We start from the raw sequence: 15236 nt of genomic DNA, 5'->3' as shown, positions 1-15236 counted from the left end.
GTGCAGAGCACTATTCACTGACCTAGAGGCATTCTGGGGGCAGCAAAAGGCGCTCACACGGCTTGGCGATACCCCTAGGTCAGTGAATGGCGCTGTGCCCTCCTGGAAAGGGGGTTTGCCGGGTGGCTGCTCGTGAGCATTGTCACTTCATGGATGCTATTTGCCCCTGAGACCCGCCTCTTCAGGAGCCCTCTCTCAAGAGAGCAGCTGCCCGGCAACCCCAAAACAATAAGCCCTCCCCTTATAATAAGGCATGAACCATATTTTGTGGGTCAAAAGAAAATAAGACCCTGTCTTATTTTCGGGGAAACACGGTAGGTAGTCCTCAACTTACAACCATATATGTAGTGGCTGTTCGAAATGATAATGGCACTGAAAAAAGTGACTTATGACCGTTTTTCACACTTACAACTATTGCAGCATCTGTGTGGTCACATGAACAAAATTTAGACACTTGATAACTGCTTCATATTTATGACGGTTGCAGTGTATCTTGTGATCACTTTTGGCAATCTTCTCACAAGCAAAATCAATAGGGAAGCCAGATTCAGTTAACAACCATGTTACTAACTTAACTGCATTGATTCACGTAACAACTGTGGCAGGGAAGGTCATAAAATGGGGTGAAAATTCACTTCAATTTCAATTCAATTCAATTGTCTTGCCTAGTAACAGAACTTTGGGACTCAATTGTGGTCATAGGTTGAGGACTAACTGTAAGATGAAATAAAAAAGTAATTGGAGATGGAAGAAAATGAAGCCTGTGGAATTTGATTGTCTACAGTGAGAAAGAGAAGGAAAAACCATTGCCATTTTTGGGTAGGGCCGAGAGCAAGGACTTTAGAAAAATGCAGGTGAACTCTAGAATGGAGAAGGCTCATACCAGCCCAATCTTTCTAGAATCCTGATTCTCAGCAAAGTAAATGACTTTTCTCTTGGTATCAGGGGTGTCCAACCTTAGTAACTTTAAAACTTCTGGACTTCAACTCCAAGAATTCCCCAGCCAGCTTTAAGTCCACAAGTCTTAAAAGTTGCAAAGGTTGGAACCCTTGCTTTAGATACCGGTAGCACCTGCCTCTATTCTGAGACTTCAGATGTTGTCCCATCTGAAAGCAATTATTTTAGGGGGGGGGGGAACCTCTCTAAGAGAAAAAAGACAGGGGTACAAAGATGTTGTTAAAGGGGCTCTTATAAAGGAGGACGAGGCAATTATTAGTCGTCTCTGCTCAAATGAATCATACAAAAAACCTAGACCATTTCTAATGCTGTACAATATTTTGTGCAGACCTATATTATTATTAGTCACGAAAACATTACAGACAGTGGCAAAGCCTGCATCTCTTATCTCTTACACAAATACTAACATTTGGCATTAAGAGTTTGTATCCATAGCAACACTTTGAAAACAGATCTTTTTTTTTTTTAATAAACAGCAGTGTTTCAAATAAATTCATGCCACTATGGGAATTTGGAAAGCAAAAAAAAAAAAAAAATCACGAGGAGACTGGTAAGTCCCTTCTCCGGCTAACCGGTTTTATTAGAAGGCATAAAGCTCATAATGGGCATCTGGAGCTCATAATATTTTATGCCTGTAAATAAAATTGGTTAGCTGGAAAAAGGCTATCAAACTCCTTCTTGTTCCCTTTAGAGCAGTGTTTCTCAAACTTGGCGACTTTAAGTCCTGTGGACTTCAACTCCCAGAATCCCCCAGCCAGCATAGCTGGCTGGGGAATTCTGGGAGTTGAAGTCCACAGGACTTAAAGTCGCCAAGTTTGAGAAACACTGCTTTAGAGAGAAATAAAGATATTTCTTTCTCTCATAAAGATGTGAACTTCTGAGGAATCAAACAATGACTTTCCTAATTCTCAGACACTATATGCTAAGGAGCTACAAATCCCCATACATTCAGAAGCTGCAGCTTAAGGCAAAACTGCTCTCTACAACAGCTTAGATTCAATACACTCTGCCTACCTGTAGCAGTAGGTTTGTCCGTGCATTGTTTTGGTACCTCTAAGCTGCGCAGTTCCTCTGTGCTTGCATATTTCATGACCGTGTTGATAGATGATAGAGTGCTGATGAGCTGAGAATTGAGAGAGCCTATTTGTGAGTGAGGTTCTCCAAAAGCATCTGCCAGTTCAGCATAATTTTCAGCAAGGAGCATTTGCTGTTCTTGAACAAGCTTTTGAACCCGTTCAATATAATGGTCCAGGCCGGTCCTTATTTCGGGCAGAGGAAATGGGCTATCAGTGCTGGGATTCCCTGAATCATCCACAGAATCATCCCCAACACCAATGCTTCTCGTGCTGGGTGGTGCAAGAGAAACTGGTGGTGGACCACAGGCAATGTTTCTCATTTTTAATCCAACTAGATAGTTCTCATGAATACTGATCTGACCTACTCCGCAGTCTTTGGTCTTTGTTAGAGAAGATTTATCAAAGCTAGCAGTGGTAGAAAGCAAAGTCCCTATACCAATGGAACGAGTTTTAGCAGCAGTATTTACATCCTTGACCCTACCATCTCCGACAGCCACCGTCTTCAGCTCCACAGCCACAGTGTTTGTCTGTTTATCAGAAGTGCTCAACAAAGTATTGGTGCTGGAATCTGTCAAAATCGTCATTTCTGTGTTGGTGAATCCATCGGCCTTTTCTAATATTGTATTGGTTCCCTGGTTAATTGTACAAGGCACTGCCATGATTCCAGAGTTGGCTCTGCAAGCAGTCTCTGTGTTTGTGCTGCAAGATGTGGTCTCTTTAGCTGGACACAATGTCAGATCCAAAGAGTCTCTACAGCCAAGTGACCACACTTCCTTGATTTGTAGTTCTCTCTTATTCAGGCTTAAGCTGTCCACCAATTCCTCTGTATTGACCCCGGTTTCGCAGAAGCTCATTTCTGTGCCCACACATTTATTGTGGGTCTCAACGTAACTCCCAGTACAACGATCACACATTTCGTTCCTCTCTTTCACAATCCACCAATTCATGGGAACATCTGGCCCCACAGCTGAACTCTGCAACATAGGCCTACACAATACACCAATGCTACTCATCTGGGGACTGTTCCCTACACAAGAATCAACAATATCCACGTGGTTTCCCACCATTTGGTCTCTCATTTGCATTTCTGTGCCTACTGCTTTGCTAAAGACAAGGGGCTGTGCCATTAATGCCTTGTCTGATTTTTTCCTAGATCCAGCTGCCTGAAGCTCATGCTTTAATTTGATCATCTCTCTGTCGTAAGTGGCTTCCCTCAACTGAACCTCCAGCCGGTAGATTTTCTCTTTAAGGGATTCAATCATCTGATGCTGAAGTTCTATCTCTCTCTCAGCCTCAGTAGACAGACCAAGCATTTCTTCTGACACCCCAGCAACAAAATCTTTAGTCTTCACCTCTGTTCCCACGGCTACATCCCTGCATGCCCTCAAAGCTCTGTTATATACTACAATATCATTCATGCTTTCATCTGCACCGACGGCAATTGACCTATTCTCTTTTGCTACATTGGCTCGATTGCCTCGCACAGAGGAAATATCGTAACTGCTGTCCTGGATTTTCTTCTCCAGTGCTTGCACTTCAGCAGTCAAGTGCCTGAACTCTTCTACCTGCTCTGTGCTGTGCCCCACATTCCCCGTATCTTCTTCACAGTCTATGTAAAGCTCCCCGCCGCCTCTGACCGAAGACAGGTGCTTCCACTGCTCTGCATTTCCTGCACTGTAAGATCTCTTTCTGAAAGTGCCTGTGTCATTCTGATTGACCATTCTTTGGCTTTTGAGCTTTGCCACCAGCTGTCTTTTCTCCTCCTGAAGTACTGAGATCTTAACCTGGAGCACAGGGATGGTTTTGACTTGCTCCTCCAGTTCCTTGAGATGTTTGAGGGCAATAGCCATTTGTTCCCTGATGTGTTGCAGGTGCACTGGGCTCACGTTGGTCACAGGTGTTGATACTCCTGAACTCAATGGGCTATGCCGAATAGAACTGCCCAAAGAGGAGGCCAGATAAAGACTACACTCTCCATTGCCTTGATAGCCATTCTGAAATTGCTGGCACATCTGATTCTGGCTACTGGATCCTACAAAAGAAGGAAGAGAGCCGGTGGAGCCCATGGCTCCAAAACTGGAAAGCCTAGGCCTCCGGGTTTCTCCAGGGATGGGCTGCATTGCCATTTTCTCCTGTTCCAATCTCCTACGTGTTTCCATGAGAGTTTTTGTAACTCGAAGGTTGTGTCTAGGCAGCTGTGGTGAAGGAGGAAGTAATGGTTTGCTTTCAGGGATAGTTAGGAAGCTTGGAGAAGCTTCAAATGCCAAGGAAGGCCTTGCAGAAGTTGTCCCTGCTAATTGGCTTTGGGCTGTAAAAAGTAAAGACGAATGTTTGTTTTCATCACTGTTGGATGAAGAAAGAGATTCATTTGATGTCCATCCACTGTACTGATTGGAAGGAATTTTGACAGGAGCAAAAGGTGGTGTCACTTTCCGTTTCTTCTGAATGTTCAGTTTCTTAATAGTATTTCCCTTCTGGATATCTTCCACATACTTGAGAAAATCCAAATCAAGCTGGTAGCCGTAAGGTGTCTCCACAAAATAGGGATCTTTCTGAATTTTGTCATCCTCCCCATTTATGGCATTTTCTTCGTTTTCTAGAAAAAGAAAAAGAAACAATGCAACATTTAAAAAACGTACTAGAAGTTAAAAATACAGTGATGCTTTCAAATACCAGAACCAGTATATCATACTCCCCTGGAGAATGCGCTACATGTCTTGAATCAGTTTTCAGCATAGACTCACATTTCATGTTAAGTTTGGGTCATCTAATTATAAAATACAAAATAAACGCATGCATTTGAGATGGGTTTGCATATAGCCATTTAAAAATATCACTGCTTATAATTAGTATTTGATAGTTCTGCATTGTTCTATGATGAAAGGTGAGATGGACCTGTGTTCTTTGGCAAACTGTGTTAACAGGTTAACACACACACACACACACACACACACACACATCCTGAATTTATAAATGGTAAACAGCCAGCAGAGAAATTTAATTCAATGTACTCAAATATAAAAGCAAAACAATACAAAGGAACACCGACTCTCTGTTTAGGAACACTTTCGTGTAGGATTGTTCATGTTACCTCGTTCATATTCTTATAGCATGCACATAATTTACAAGACAAGTCGAAAATATCTCCGCTGAAACAGAAACTACCAGCTCAAATGTCAGGACAGGATAGCTTCCTGCCGTCCCAGGAGACACATGTTTCAGCAAAGCATTTTAAATTAAACTACAATCCATCTACAGTGAGCCTTCAAAAAGAGCATTTATGCCTAGGCGTGCAGTACGAGCTGCTGCTCATCCCCTCCGCCCCATTCCCCAGCCTAGACACACAATAAAAGCCTGTAAGCACCGACAGCAATGTTTTCATTTAATTAATACTACCTTTCCATTTCTTTTTTTCAGTCTGCACATACTTCTGTCCAAAGTCTACCAGGCTTTGGAATATTTCCTGCAATCATAGTTCCATACATCACAGAAACTGTTTGCTTGCAAAATCCTTGTCTCTCAACTTGCTCGTTCTTCATCCCATAAAGGGAAAAATGTTTCCAGCATGAGTATAAATAAACAGATCACGAACTTTAATAGGCTAAGCATTCACCAATGACTTTATATTATTTTCTGCACTAGGGAAGGCCCTCCTCTCCCCCCATATTTCCTTTTCCATTCCTGTTTGGTATGTAATTAGTTTGTTTTAATAGCTCAGCCACTTTAAAAAATCACAGTCCTAAAGCTTGCATTATTTTTTATTAAAAATAGTAATGGGATGACACATTTTGATTTGTCCTGAAAAGAGTTACTTGCCTGAAAATTTTAAGGCAACCACACAAACATTTAGAACATAGAATAACAACATAGGAAGGGACCTTGGAGGTCTTCTAGTCCAATCCCCTGCTCAAGCAGGAGACCTTAATTCATTATGTTGTACGTTCCCTATAAAAAGAAATATCTGAGCAATGAACTAGCAATTGATTAATGAACAAAATGCAAATAATAAAGATTATACTTGGCCTGGCCATTTAACTTCTTCTGGGGATTTTATTACTCAGGCTCAGAGGGAAGGATTGAAGACAAGCCCATTCTGTGCTTCACCAAATCTCATTTTGATTTAATGAAAATTACCTTAAACCAGGGGTATCAAACTCAAGGCCTGTGGGCCGTATGCAGCCCATGGGATGCTTAGATCTGGCCCGTGGGGCTGCCCTGGAAACAGCGATGGATCAGCCGGCGGTACCTCTGCCAGCAAAAATGGAGCTTGGGAGGACCATGTGCGGCCCTCCCAGGCTCTGTTTTTGGCTGCGACGGCCTCCTATAGCCCTCTGCCAGTGAAAACAGAGCTCAAGGGGACAGGGCGCCTCTAAGCTCCATTTTCACTGGCAGAGGGCCATGCCTCCCCCCCCAAGGTCAAGCACAACCCTGATGTGGCCCTCAATTAAATCGAATTTGACACCCCTGCCTTAGACCCTTTCTCTATCCAAGCTTTTAATAAGTGGTTTAAAACACAATTTGCCATTCTTAGAGAACCAAATTTAAAACCAATGAAGTTGTTCCTGAAAGAAAACTCTCATACGTATCTAGATGTTTCAAGTGACATTTCTCCAGCTTGTTATGTGGGAAAATCTCTACATGCAAAATTAAACTAAGTTAGTGTAGTTAGTATTATAACCAATGTAGTTTATAATACTTTTACCTCTTCTTTTACATACAAAAATCACAATTTATATTTTTTGAGGAGGCACTTTAATCACCAGAAAAATTTGCCATGAGGGAATCTACCTTAATTTCATCATTCAGCTTAAATTCTCAAGCAATATGCCGTATTTTTCGGAGTATAAGACGCACTGGAGTATAAGACACACCAGGGTTTTGAAGAGGCAAATTTTAAAAAAGTTTTTGCACTTTTTAAACCTCCCAAAAATGCCCCATTTTTCACAAAAGCTTTCCCCCCCCCCCCCAAAGGCATGAATAGCCTTCATGGGGCTTGCAGAGTACTCGGGGGTGGGGGGGACACAAGCAAAAAACGGCGCATTTTTTGTCAAAAGAATTGCATGTATAGCCTTTAGGAAGCTTATAGAGTACTCCTGGGGGATGAGGGAGCAAAATTAAGTAAAAAAACGACCTGTTTTTCACTCATTTCTGCCTTCCCCAGCCCCCAGTTCTCTGAAAGCCTTCTACAGGCTCTGCACAGCCATTTTGGTGAAGGGGACAGGGTTTCAGAGGGCAAAAAATGCTGTATTCAGTGCATAAGACGCACCCAGATTTTCAGCCTCTTTTTTGAGGAAAAAAGGTGCGTCTTATACTCCAAAAAATACAGTAAATGTATCCCATAGCAGTAAAATATGAATTCACTTGTTAAAAATTCATAAAAAGCAAGAAAATGATTCACCAAACTCTACACAAGTCCAGTGAATTAAAATATTTGAATTCTTGAAAATCTCTAGGAATGTATATTTCCTGTTATGATAATCATATTGTCAAACCTGTTACAGTAATAATATATTTGGGATTACATATCATGTTTTGTTTATCTTAAATGTCTCATATTTTGCTCTGTGTCATAGTTTAATGCATTAATATCAGGATGAACTATGTTATTTTTCTTACAAAAGTGCATAGTCATTTTTACTGAATCAAAAAATTCAAGCGCTAAAACTTCATTTCATTTGTTTATGTTAACATTACTCTAATGAATCCTCTCTTAGTTCATTAGAAATTTAACGGCTAGGCAAAATAATTTGCTTTTAAAGGGTTTTGTTTTACTTGCATAAAGACTTTTTTAATAAGTACTTCCTGCTTATTCATTTCTCCCTCTCTCAAATAAAAAAGGTTTACTGATGAAACACAAATTGCTTATATGTGTCACAAGTCACAAACAACTTCTATAGACTTTTGCTGCATGACATGATAGAATTAAATGGGACATTTTTTTTCAGGAGCTAAATCTCTGTAAAATTAAGACTTTCAGTATAGTTAATATTTGGCTTGATAACCATTGGCAACTTCCCAGAAGTTTCTAGGCTTTTTACTAGAAATAGTATTAGTTGAAAATGCTTCTCAAGCATAATTAACAAATAACCTATTTGGCATAAGCAGTATTGCTCATACTAGTACTTATAGAATCTTGGTTGAGACATCACCAAAAAAGATCACGATTATGTGCTACTTTAGAAAGTTGTGAGGGGTAGTCTGGAACAATAACAAGAGGCATTTATGTATTGCTGACATGAAAACTACATGAAGGTGTCCATGAAATCATTAGCAATAGAACTTAGCTTGAGTGAAACTACCTTATCTATTCAGAAGCAACATGTTATGGTCAATTGGAGTAATTTACAGGTAATTGGGTACAGGATTATGCCTTTCAGGGTCCCAGAATGTATTGTCTAGACCAGGGGTGTCAAACTGGATTTCTTCGAAGGCTGGAGCAGCATTGTAGTTCTCCTCAGTAGGCCAGCTGGGAAGGGGTGGGGAGGAGAGAGAGAGAGAGAGAGAGAGAGAGAGAGAGAGAGAGAGGGAGGGAGGGAGGGAGGGAGGGAGAGAGAGAGAGAGAGAGAGAGAGAGAGAGAGAGAGAGAGAGAGAGAGAGAGAGAGAGACGGAACAGACGCCTCTTGCAGCACCCTTCCAGGCGAACTGGGGCATTTTTGGCCTGGACGGCCTCCTGCAGCAGTTTGCAGGCTGAAATGGGGCACGGGGTGGTGGTGTTTTGAGCAAGGAGGCTGTCCAGGCTGAAAATGGGATGGGGGGCCTCCCATGCCCCCCCCTTACATGTGATTTTGGCTTCCAGAGGCACCATAGGCCGGTCCTTTGCTATCTCCAAGCCGACCCTGCGGGCCAGATTTAAGCATCCCGCAGGCCTTGAGTTTGGCACCCCTGGTCTAGACCTCTGGATGGTATGTGGCTGTGATGCGTGCCACAGGTGGCGCACAGAGCCATCTCTGAGGGCACACAAGTAGTTGCTCTAGGTCAGCTGCAGCACACATTTAAAAAGGTTAGCCATCACTGGTATATGTTAACTTAAATTTATGAATTGGTTCCCTCCCAAGTCAAATATTTTTTTTACCTACATGGAATGGTCAAGTATATATTTGTAGGAATTCAAAATCTTCTGGTGTATACTAAGTTTAACAAATCTACAACATTTGTAATGGAACTAGAAATATGTGATCCAGAAGAGCACTTTCTAATATCGTAGTGATTAATAATCATGGTGTATTTATTAATTGTTATACCCCTATGATGACCATCAAGATGCTTTTCTTGGATGTATATGAATATTTATGGCTGGAGATTCTAAACAAGTTTTAGAGCCTTTACTGGACAGTAATAATGTACAACTAAATTCAAGTCTGTAAAATAATCAGATTGGTTAAATGGAGGAAACCTCATCTATTTTCCATAGGCACCAATGTTTTTACATATTGAAATGCATAAAACTGCAGATCTGTTTAGTATTTACATTATTTTAAATATCTTGGCATCATTAGTCCAAAAGCTGTTATTCCAAGAAAAAAATATATTCTTTTATAGTATACATATTGAATTGTTTATTAGTAATGTACGGTCTTTGCATTTCAACCCAATCTTCTGACTCTCCACATTATATAACAGAGCAATGCATAAAAGACAAAAGACATAAAGGCATAACTCATGAAAGAAGGCTGCCACTAAGCAACCCAGTTGGATTAAAAGCCCAATAGAACAAGCTCATTTTGTAGAGGAAGGTACTGTATAAACCCTCAGGGGAAAGATAAATTAGGGCAGGAGGGCTACAAGAGAAAAGGGCAGCCATAGTACATATTCACCCTGAACTCATGGGGCACATTCTTACCACATGGGTAGACTCAGTCTAGGTAAGGCATCGCCTGATGTTCGCTGGAGAAAAGTGACCTCATAAGGTTGAAGAGAAGCATTTGGAAGTGAATCTATAAACCTACTGGTGACTAGTGCATTATTAACAAGGCAAATAGATGCTTAAAAACCCTAATAAGTATCTCTCTTAGAAGATTGGAATGACCTCTTCCTGACATCATTTTAGAAAAAGTCAAAGGCTATTCCAGGATTTTGGAGCATAAATTAGTATAATACAGCACCTGGGAATTGCTTAATATTTGGTGATAATATGTTTATGTTAATAATTCGTATGTTTAATGCTACTTTTATATTGACTGCTATGAACTGTCCAGCGTCTATGAATGGCGAAGGCAAACCATGCAATTAAATAAAACAATATTTTGATTACAAAATTTGGTCCACATGCTTAAGCAGCATTACAATACACTTTCAGCTATCCTAAATCTGCATTTTTAAAATAATTGTTGTAAAGGCAATTAAAGAGATGTTTTTTAAAAAAAATAGATGTATTACATATTTATAGTACTTTTTAAATAAAGAATTGAAACACCCCATATTAACGAATCATTTCATCTGTTTTTCTTCATTTTTTCTTTATATTTATTTCAATAAAATTTATGATAAATAAACTTAAAACAAAAAGCACGACTTTTTTATAATGAAAATACAGGGTCAAACAGAGTTACAGTTCTATACACATCTTTTACTTTTAAAATAGCTCTTTGTTAATGTAACAGAAAAAATGGTCAGCAACATTCCATATGCTCAAGGTTTAATTATGAGCTTAAAAATGGATAGGCTACTTTAGAAAAGCTATGTTTTAAAGCTTTTTTTGTTCTAAAAAATTTCATGAAGAAAAAAACAAAAAGGCTGAAGAGGGGCCAAAACATCTGAGAAATTGGCTGTGATAACAATTGTATAAGCATAGACATTAATTTCAGTGGGAATTACCATAAAGACAACCTACAATGTTTTCAAAATTCTATGTTAGTAAAGATATGAGATCTGCCAATGCAGTACCATTTTATAGCTTTTCTAGTATTCAGGCTTATCCAACACCCCCAAAATCTATTTTAATATACATTTATATTAATTATACAGAGTGATTAATGAGTGAAAATGCCTTGTCCAAACAACAACACAGAACATTCCAACATATTATTGGTAAAGAGACCTGCATAACACACATGCTTAATTCAAGCATTCAAGTAGTTAAAGGTTAAATCAAACATTCAAACAGTGCTTAAAAAGTTAATTCAAGCATCTCCTCAAAGAAACAAATAACTAACAGAGCCATGGCAGTTGAACGCTCTTTCATGAAATTACAATAATTTCCCCCTGATATAGTTAAATAACATCTAAATATATTTTGGCTGGAATCCTAGCCTTCAATTTTGCACTGAAAAGGTATATTTAAAAGTGAAAGAAATGATACAAGGTAAAAAGCGTATGTATATGTATCAGAAAGAGCGCACATTTCATTACATCAATCAAATGACCAGCAATTTATAAAGAGAAGTACCTATTTTCCAGACGAAGGCCAAATACCAAAAAAGCTTACCATAAATAGGAAAAATATGAAGAAAATTAATTCAATTAATTCTTCTATGCTTAAAGAAATCAGTTAACCTTGATATTTACAGGAGGGAAAGCATATTTAAAAGGTGTAAACGTCAACGCTTTGGAATGGAAATATTTCTATCCCTATGACTGCATTCCAGCAAAGAGAAAGACAGTGACTTTTTGTGTGTGGTGACAGATCTTCAGTGACAAACCTTCTAAGTACAAATGCCACTTACACTTCTGTATCTATTCTATTTTAAAAAACCTGCTAGAAGGAAATGCACTAATGTAACAGATATTCAGATAGTCATCAATACAAATAATATGTGAATCAAGAAAGAAACTAGTTAAAACCAACAATGAGTTTGGCTAAAGCTAAAGTTAGTTATAAATAGGCATTTTTCTTTGGACTAACAGAGTTTTACTTTGTATGGGAAAACAGTGCTATCTTTATGTTAAGAAATCACAGACAGAAGTCTAGCTAGTCAATATAAGTATGAACTTCTCGTTCTCTTTTTGTATTTTAAACATGAAAACAAGCTATAAACAAAAAGTTATCTTAAATCTAGCATCACATCCCCCTCATATCTGTTTGCTTTACTCACCATTCTGGGAAGAAGGGAATACTGCAATGTTTTCTTTGCAGGAACTTAGGTCTGGAGCCTTAAACAGAGTATGTACTCCTGACACATAAGCAGGCAAATTGCCCAGGACTTGCTGTGGAGAATTTATTTATACTCATTTGGAATTTCCTGACAAAATTCTCTCCTCCTGCCCAGGCTCAGCTAATGGAGTTCCAATCCATTTCTACTTCTTCACATCTTTCAACATGCAAATATTTGATGATTGTAATTCAGAAGGTACAGATTTCTGGATAAAATGTAATATGGCAAAATGCACACTGCATAAGTCACAAAAAGTAACTTTTCTGATTATATGAAACAAGCAAAAATGGATAAGAATGAAAGAAGGTGTCCCAGACCTAGATAAGAATGATTTTTTTCTTCTTCCCAGACTGGCCTCATTCCTTACCCACTTGGTCCAACCTCCCAACAAGGGCAAAAAAGGCGGTACTGAAACACGCTGCTCAGAATAACTCTCTCTCTTGTGATCATGCTATGTACAGCATTTGAATATTTTTGGTTTTCTATACCACAGGCAGTCTGTATTTTGCTCGTATTTGCCCAGCCTGGCTTATAATTTAAAAGCTAAAAATAAATACTTAACAAAAAAACTTCCTTAAGGATGTGGGTAAAGGGATGTGGCTAAAGCATGGCAAACACATTTTATAAGACAAAAAGATATGACTGAAATAAAAGACGGGCCTTAATAAGCTCATCAACAATAATCCCTAACTACATGCATTTTTATCTTCTAAAAACTGTTATATTACATTTATGACTTCGGGGAAAGAAATGGTGACCTAAAACTGCAGCTGGTAAATAGATTTGTAATTCATCTCTGGACACAAAGAGAGGACTTGAGATTATTATTATTATTTATTGTTATTTTTACTAACTTTATTTGCTGCCCATCTCATTTTGAAATTACATTCCAAGTGCTCCAGACAGCTGCTTCTTGTAAGGAAACTGCAAGACAGTGGACTCTGGCAAGTTGAGAACATGGCACAGCCAAATTTTTGCTCAAAATTGGATTGGTGCCTTCAAAAGGACAGTGGATTGGCATACTTCTTTTCCTAATAATTTTCTAAGCTGCCTTTATTATTTTTTATAAATAACTCAAAGTGGTGAACATATATAATACTTATTTCCCCCCCAACTTCAGTCCTGCGAGGTGAGGTGGGCTGAGAGACAATGATTGGCTCACAGTAACCCATCTAGAACTCACAAAGTCTCCTGGTTTCTTGGCCAGCAATCAATATACCAAACTGACTCTCAACATCTTTAATGGACTTTTACTGATCAGGACTGAACAATGTGGCTTTAAGGATTTGTTTATAGATAAGAGATGGGTAAGGGAAGAAGACATCATGTGTTGTATTGGTGATAAGCTATTAAAATTGTTTATACTTGTGAGGAAGATGGGAACTCACCTTTTTATACTGTATATTTTTTTCTTCACTTTATTATATTCATTCTTTTTAAGTTTGCATTAGTTTTTATGTTTTTAAGGGTAATTTTAACAACATTATTATAAAAAATAAATTCTGTTACATTTATAATTATATACCTAAAGCCACATAACCTGTGTTCATAAGACAGCAGTTATTGAAAACTGTTAATAAGGCAGGACAGATACAAAACTAACCCACCCATTTTAGATTAGTAAATAACTGACCATTTAGGTTTGCTCTTATAGCAGAGTTCAAAGTCTAGGAATTTCAAGAAATGTTCTGCCCCGGAATCTGGCAGCATGTTTTTAATCTTAATACTGTTTGCAAAGGACACCACATTCGATTAATTCTGCTTTTGAGAAGTACTGCAAGAATGGAATTCAAACAAAATCAAATCACAATTAATTCCCTCCAAAAATATTTATATTTTCTCTCTCAGGTAACTCCCAGCTATGGTAAATTCATAGAAAATTGTTGATCTTTCCATTTTCTCCTATCTAGTCCATTAAAACTAGTTTGCTGTCTGTTGCATAAAGGAACTGGCACCCAAATGGCGGATAACAAATGTCTGCTTATACAGTATAGACACCCATACTTAATAAGGATATTTGGTTGGGGATGCCAATGCAGCTTTGTTGGTATAAGAGGCCACATGGAAAATACATCCTCTCCCACCTTTGAACAACATCCCCAAAACTATGAAGATAATTCTGTTCTCATTGCTAGGTATTACGGTGTGTTGTTGTGCAGATGATTGACTGAAAAAGAAACCACCTTTGCATGATTTACACAGAGGAGCCAGAAGGGATGTTGATATTGCTCTCTCACATAAGCATAATAATTGCTGATCCCAAGGTGGATGTGTGGTTTTATGTACACTAAAAAAAACCCTAAAATGCAAATAGGCTTTGTCCAAATGACAGAATGATGTTCAAATAGAGTTCATGTATGCAGTCACAGTAAACTTGTTGCTTGGCTCCATTAGATGCCAAAAGGTCAGTGAATCACCATATCAGAACAGCACAGATAACAGGAAGCATGTACAGGTACATTTTCATTTGTGTCAGCAGGAGAGGCAATTAATAAAAAGATAATCAACAGCCAAAATATAGAGATCTCTTTCTCTCCACCAAAACATGTGTCATATTCTATTCTGCGGGGCCTTACACTTCTCAAGTTATTATGTTAATTGCTCTGGGAAGAGGGCTGCCTGTCTCTACTACTCATGGAGTGACTATCTTATGGAGAGTTAACTGAACGACCCTCTCCCCCAACTTTTAAATGCAGGACTGAGTTTTCCAAGTCTAGGTAAGGGGACACTTCAATGAATATTAGTTCCTCAAGATGCCCCATAGTGCTATGTGTTGCTACCAGAGACAATGAGATGTTGGAGTCTAGCTTTCATACATCTGTCATATGCAAATCTTTCATATGCAAATCTGTTCTCCTGGTGGGAGATTCTGGTTCTTGGCATAGGCTGAGTAAGGACTCTGGGGAACCCATGATTTCGTTTAAAAACTGCCTTCTCTAACAATCTCCATTCCATTCACAATTTAAGAGACTATTAAAAGTTTGAAGAATGCTGCAATTTCTCCTCAAAACCTATTTAGAGTTTAAAAGGTAAAATGCATGGAGCAAGTACCACCACCTTTTCCTCCCCCTAGGGCCAGTACTGGATTTTTATTTTTATTTTTGGCAAAGC

At 38.8% G+C, this 15236-nt stretch overlaps 1 protein-coding gene across 2 annotated transcripts in view; it reads right to left on the bottom strand.

Moving 5' to 3' along the window:
- The window catches only part of KANK1 (KN motif and ankyrin repeat domains 1), a 143703-nt gene that overhangs the window by 19591 nt on the left and 108876 nt on the right, over positions 1–15236 (bottom strand). For both annotated transcript variants that reach the window (XM_081942203.1, XM_081942204.1), the window contains exon 3: positions 1972–4629. In XM_081942203.1, coding sequence (XP_081798329.1) covers positions 1972–4629 — 2658 coding nt within the window. The remainder of the gene's footprint in view (positions 1–1971; positions 4630–15236) is intronic.

Source organism: Natrix helvetica (assembly GCF_964273705.1).
Source record: "Natrix helvetica genome assembly, chromosome: 2".
Taxonomy (NCBI): domain Eukaryota; kingdom Metazoa; phylum Chordata; class Lepidosauria; order Squamata; family Natricidae; genus Natrix; species Natrix helvetica.
The sequence above is the reverse complement of the archived record's forward strand: the minus strand, read 5'-3'. Positions and strand labels throughout refer to the sequence as shown.